General features: G+C 40.1%; 2 protein-coding genes across 2 annotated transcripts; both read right to left on the bottom strand.

The window, feature by feature from the left end:
- Nucleotides 1-480: 480 nt before the first annotated feature.
- On the bottom strand, nucleotides 481-2,811 carry LOC121767490. The gene is made up of 2 exons (XM_042163767.1): nucleotides 2,674-2,811; nucleotides 481-2,310 (listed from the first exon to the last, which is right to left on the bottom strand). Exon 2 carries the CDS (start codon nucleotides 2,298-2,300, stop codon nucleotides 930-932), a length of 1,371 nt encoding a protein of 456 aa, XP_042019701.1. The 5' UTR covers nucleotides 2,301-2,310; nucleotides 2,674-2,811; the 3' UTR covers nucleotides 481-929.
- Nucleotides 2,812-4,316: 1,505 nt separating this feature from the next.
- Nucleotides 4,317-6,198, bottom strand: LOC121768348. The gene is made up of 3 exons (XM_042164823.1): nucleotides 6,147-6,198; nucleotides 5,404-6,055; nucleotides 4,317-5,266 (listed from the first exon to the last, which is right to left on the bottom strand). The coding sequence occupies exons 2-3, from the start codon at nucleotides 6,042-6,044 to the stop codon at nucleotides 4,498-4,500; spliced, it is 1,410 nt and encodes a 469-aa protein (XP_042020757.1). The 5' UTR covers nucleotides 6,045-6,055; nucleotides 6,147-6,198; the 3' UTR covers nucleotides 4,317-4,497.
- Nucleotides 6,199-6,540: the final 342 nt, after the last annotated feature.

Below are 6,540 nucleotides of genomic sequence, written 5' to 3'. Positions count from 1 at the left end.
GCTTTGGGATTGCACGCTCCTGGGTTTTTTGACAAGGTTCTTAATGTCAATAAATTCTTGTTGCAAAGTGATCCAGCAAACAAGGTTGGTTCATGTTTCATAGCTTACCGTTTCACATTAATAAAACCTATCATTTTTTGGTATCGTGTGAATGTTGCTGGATTTATTCACATGTTTCTATGAATCTGAGACAAGGTATGCATGTCTGCTGACCCAATGATTAGATATAGACATGCTAAGTAGGTTATTTAATGGTATCATATTCCTTTGTCAACAAGCATAGGAATATAATCTATCATCACATACTTGAATGTGTTTGTCTGTTGGAGTTAAACTAAGTCTGATTCTACATGTTCAGAGAGCTCACTACAACAGCCGCGTCTAAGATTTTTGATCTGGTAAGCCATAAGAGATGTGTTATAGCTTGTTCAAATGTGGATATGGTCCGAATATGACAGAAAAATGCACGTTTCTTATTTATTTTGCTGAGCATTATGATCATTTAAAGCAGCTGCTAATGAAGAGAATGGGCTCTTAATCGCACTGAAAACATAGAGCATAAACATAGTTCATCGTGGTTATTGTGCTTATAAGTGATTGCTGATTTGGCCTTTTGATAGAGTATATCCTCATCCTTGAATTCCATTTCTGGCCGTGATATTTTCTTTATTGAAAGGCTCATAGCCCGTCCTCAACCTATGTGCCCCACACAATCAATACATCGGTGGCTGATCCGGGAAACAGAACACAAGGGATCAGACACAGTGAAGAAAGTGAAGGTCGTCGTTGTCCCCCGCCTAAATCCACTATTGACACACATAAAACCAACTTGGACCCTCTCCTAGTTTCACACACAACAATAAACTAGCACAAGTAGAATAAAGAAATCAAAACCAAGAGGAAGACAACAAACACACAGGTGTCTAGTCTTACTTAGAGAGAGGCTCAGATTTTTCAACGATGAAGCTGAAGTTGTAAGCATTGACGCCGGTGTAAACACCATCAATCTGATCAGTCTCTGTGATTTTGCCATCAGCCGAACTCCTATCCTGCTGAGTGTAGGAGAAGGGAACATCGCACGTGCCCTTCGTACCCACATAATGAACCACAGCTACACTCCTCGCCGGCACAGGAACCGACCCCGTTGCCTTGATCTCTACAGAATTAGTTGTTGTGTTGTTCCACTCGAGCGTTGTACTGATCTGACTCATGATCTCAATGCTTTCCTCCCCAATGCCGGGGACACCTGCCGTGATTGAGCTAGTGACCCCCACAGTTATAGACACGCTGCGGCTGAAAGAATAAGATGTCTCATTTATATACGTGATCTCAACGGAGACTGAGCCTTCCTCGTCTTCGTAGTTGGTGGCGGTGGTGGTGCCGGCCAGGTATGGCGTCTCCCCGAATATCCTGGCGTCCTCCATCCGATACCTCACGTTGTAGATCTTCCTCTCCATCACTAGCTCCTGCACTTGCAATCTTGTCTCGTTCGTCAAGCTGGACACCGCCGCATTAAGGCAATTGTCCATCCCGTCGAGGGTGAGGCGCTTGCAGAAGTTGTTGTTGCCAGCGTTTCTGAGGGCGATCGTATTTCCTTCGATTTTGATTGGCCAGAAGAGAGTGTCTTTGTTGTTGGCCGTGATGTCTTCGGAATCCGCCCAAATCCAATTAGGGCTCCGCCGCCAGAACAAGCCCCAATGATCGGACTTTATCCTGACGTGGCCGTCGCTCATCAGCGACACCTGGTGGCTCGATAAGTCGTCGTTCGGATCGTCAGATGCAAACTGGAGGTAGTTGTGGTCATCGTAATACGCTTTGAGGTATTTCCCGTTGTTTCCTTTGAAAGCGACGCGCTCAGGCAGTTTGACCAATGTATCCCAATCCACAAACCCTAGAGGCGCGCCAACACTGTGTTGGTCAACATAGAAAGCGCTGGTGGAGTTGTTCATCATCACGCGCCAGCCGGTCTGGGCGTGGGTGAAGTAGAGCACACCAGATTGTAGGCTTGACTCGAAGAGCGTGCATGACGGCTTCGTTATGTCCTCGTCAGGTTTGTTTGACACGGCGACAATGGAGTTATCGTCTGTGCTTTTTTGCCAATATTTGTTGCTGTAAGAAAATCGGAGGTGAACGTGTTTGCTGTCGACTTCTGCTAGCTCGATTTCAATCTTGACGAGCAGGCTGAACATGTCGTCGTCTCCAGCAACGACGGAGCCATCGTCCTTGCGGTATACATAAGTGTTTGTAGCAGCTTTTGGGACGTTCAGCACAACAAACTTGGGAAGCGCAGTAGTTGCCATGTTTCTCTAACTAGGAAATTAACGCAACAATTTTATTAGACTTAACATCAATGTACACTGAAATAGTGATTTTTACCATTTTTGCTATGCCTATAAAAATTAGCCTTGTTTTCATTTTTTTAAGTATAAAAAATTAATTACTATATTAGTAATATTTCTATGTCAAGCCATATATGTATGTATACAGCTGATATAGAGAGTAAACCAGCATTAAAGCAAATATGTAGAAGTTAACAAGCAAGATAAAATTAACAATAACAAAATGTATACTAAATAAAATAAATGAAAACTACAAGTATACTAAAAACTTTAACGATATAAAAGACTAAAATATAGTAATACTTGAAAATAAAAGACGAGGAGAGAATATTACCAAAACTAAAAAGAAGAAATAATTGTGGTGTATCCTTCAATCTTTCAACTTTAGATGTTTCTTTCTTAAAATGATCATATCTCTATTTATATACAAATTTATGATGCTGCAACCAAATACTACATTAATTTATTTTCGTACATTGTGTTTTGCAAAATTACGTGGTGTGTTTTAATCCCAAAGATATTTAATTGTTTTCTTTGAATTATTAGAACTTTTACCTAATCAACTCATCAATCCAATTCAAGACACCTAATCTACCTATTAAGGACAAATGAAAAGATAAGATCCCAACATATATTTATATATTAAATTCTGTCGTTACCTAAATAAGGTTGATGACTCTGCTCCCCACTAATAAAATAAAAAAGAGGAAGCAAATCTCCATTTGCTTACTATTTATAATTATTAATTAATACTACTTCCTTATCATCCCAATTCCCAAATAAATTATAATCTTTTGTATTTATTGCTGTTTTTATTTTTTTAAATATAGTAATTTAATCAAGTGCATGTCTTGATTTTGTGTCGACCGTCGAGTAACATAATTTGGAAATAAACAATCACCCAACATTTATTATACGAATGGATGGGGGCCATAAAATCAAAATGATAAATTTGGAGAGGACCCTTTCTTTCATGATAGAAATTCGAATTTACTAGCACCGTCATGGTCGTCACTATGAAATCATCTCATAATTCCATTTTTTCTTGTTAAATTGGTAATTAATGAATAACATATAGTATATTATATTTATAACAAAATAACAATGAAAATTAATTGTTTGAAACTTTCCATATTCAGAAACTAGTCTAATTTTGATCGATGGTCCAAAATGGTAAAACTGATCTATTTTTTGATCGACAGAGGTATATAATCGAGTAATTTTAGGAAATGTCATCACAGTCATAAAATTAATTGACTTTCATACTAGATCAATTTAATGTCTGTCAATTGGTCTTTATGTACATTATTTAGATCTTAGTTATTATTTGAAAAAAAATATTAAATAAATAAAATTACATGAAAAATGAACTCTCTAAATAAATAAGGAGAATTAGAAATGCATTACAATTTCATAAATTGGGGCAGATCTGGATCTAATTTTGGACGAATTCGGGTTAACCCGTGTAGCGTGTACCGTTGTGTAGCGTGTACCGTAGACCTACCCACTAGCAAGGCTTAGGCCCATTCATACATCGGGCCGGAAAGTTAAATGGAGGCCCAATCATGGTTGGCCCACTATATTAATCATTTATATCGTCAACTGGTTGTACATGTTGGAAAGTTTTCGAACAAAGACCTTGAAGAAAAAGTTACTACCTCGTCCCACGTTGATTGTCACATTTACTGTGAGCACGTGTTTTAAAAAATGTAAAGAAAAATGGATTGAATAAATTAGTAGATTATGAACCTCACTTATATATATTAGTTTTATAATAAAATATGAGTAGAATTGGTTGGTGGAATGTGAGGTTTACTTACCATTTATGGTAAAGTGAAATGTGACTCTTATTGTGGGACGGATCGAAATGGTAAAATGTGATACTTATTGTGGGATGGAGGTATAATTGTTTGATGGCTTAATTTGTTCATGAATCACTTAATTGAATTTTAAGGTATGGAAAATTAACAGTTTCTCTTTCCTAACTAAAAACATGGAGTACTGAAAGATAAAAATTTACAAGGTAGTTTGTGATGGCAATAAAGGAAAGACAAGACTAAATTTATATGAAAAGGCTAATCCTATGCGGTTCGATAATACGACTCGGGAAAGAACCGACAAAGAAAACCCGAGAAGGATAGATGGGAGGTGTTGTAGGTCAGGTTGAGGGTGGTGGATCAAGAGGTTTAGTAGAGTCGATGACAAAGTCAAAGTTGTAACAACTGACGCCGGTGTAAATACCATCTTCATAAACAGTTTCAGAGAATGTGCCGTCAGTGGAGCTCTGCTCCGACTGAGTGTAGGTGTAAGGTATATCGCACTTCCCCATCGAAGCCACGTAGTGAACCGTAGCGATAGTCCTCGGATCCACTTCAACTTTACCCGTAGCAGTAACCGATGTTGTAATAGTCTTGGCGGTGTCCCACTCGAACGTCTCTGTCGCTTCAAAGCTAACTTCGATAGATTCGTCGACGATAAAAGGAATGCCGGCCTTGATGGTGGCTTTGACCCCCGCCTTCAAAGATGTGCTGCGGCTAAAGGTATAACTCTTGCTGTCTTCGTACTTTAACTCCACGGCTATTTCACCCTTTTGATTTGCGTAGTTGGTTGCTGTGGTGGTGCCGGCCAAGTAAGGCATGACGTCATAGATCCTTGCGTCCTCCATCCGATACTTGACCTGGTAAATAGTCCTGTTCGTCACGAGCTCCTCTACTGTCATCCTTGCTTCGTTCACGATGGTGTCAACCGCTGCATTCAGGCACCGATTCTTGCCATCCCAGTCGTGGCTTTTGCAGAACCTGTTGTTGGCATTGCAGCGAAGTGCGATGGTGTCCCCGTCGACTCGCACAGGCCAGAACAGAGTGTTGGATTCCGTTCCAGGGTCCTGAATTGACGCATATATCCAGTCATGCTGGTACTGCCAATACCTAATCATGATGATGACGCAGCTCAATTGATACATACTACTGTAACTGAATTGTAAAGATTAACTACAAAAACTCGCCTTTTTATATATACATGTTGAAATGATTAACTAAAAAAAACTCGCCGTTTTTATATATACCTGTTGAAATGATCGGATTTAATCCGGAGAGAGCCGTCGGGCTGGAGGAAGACCCGGTGGCCGGCAACCTCGTTGTTGCGATCCTCAGCAGCGAACTGCAAGTACTGATGGTCCTCCGCCCAGATGCCCTGGAGGTAGCTCTGATTGAAGCCTTTGAAAGCGACGTGGCTAGGAAGTTTAACCAGCGAGCTCCAATTCACAAATACTAGAATGCCCTCCTCGTCCTGGGCATTTGGTGCCACGTGGAAAGGGGTGGGGTCTGGACTGCCAGAAGCGTCTCCGACCACCCGGTGCCCGGTCTGGACGTGGCGGAGGAAGAAGACCGTGGAGGTGTGTTTATCAGTGGATATTTCCTCAAACAAAGTAGAGGAAGGGTCGGTGAGGTCATCCACCGGCTTGATGGATTCAGCCACAATCAAGTTGTCGTCTGGATTTCTCCGCCAGTATCTGTTGGAGCTGCTGAAGCGAAGGTGAAAATAGCTGTCGTTGATTGAGGATGGTTCCACTTCGATCTTCGCTCGCTCGCTGAACACGCTCTGTGTTCCCATAACTACCGACTTGCTCACTTCATCGCGCACTGCACAGCGCCCGCTGAAGTGAAATGATGTGATCACGATGAACCTTGTTAGCTTCTCCGACATCTTACTCCAACCTAATGTAGTACAGTATCACATTTCACAAACAAATTAAATTGACTATTATTCTAATAAACTCATAAACTAAAGGAGAGGATTCATGATTACCGCTTTCTTCTTTCCACCTTACTTATGTTGTGATGAATCATGATCTCTCCTTCACTCTATTCTATTTATACATACATTTAAGTGTACCTGTAGTTAATATTCTACTGTAATTGTATCACAAACAAATCAAGTTACCACCAGGGCATAATTATTTTTTACCGATAATCTATAGAGGGACAATCTAAAACAAATACGTTCAGCCACATGTTTTAAGAAATATACAGAAAAAGTAGGTGGGACAAATAACGGAATATGAGACACATTTTTATATAAAATTTATACTAATAAAATGTGTGTGGAATGAAGTAGTGGAATGTGAGACATATTTATCATGTCTAGTAAAAGTGAACCAAACTCCTAATCGGCCGACGTTCTAAAATGGCAAATCAAGACT

Source organism: Salvia splendens, chromosome 15, assembly GCF_004379255.2.
Source record: "Salvia splendens isolate huo1 chromosome 15, SspV2, whole genome shotgun sequence".
NCBI classification, from domain to species: domain Eukaryota; kingdom Viridiplantae; phylum Streptophyta; class Magnoliopsida; order Lamiales; family Lamiaceae; genus Salvia; species Salvia splendens.
This window is presented reverse-complemented; position numbering and strand designations above follow the sequence as displayed.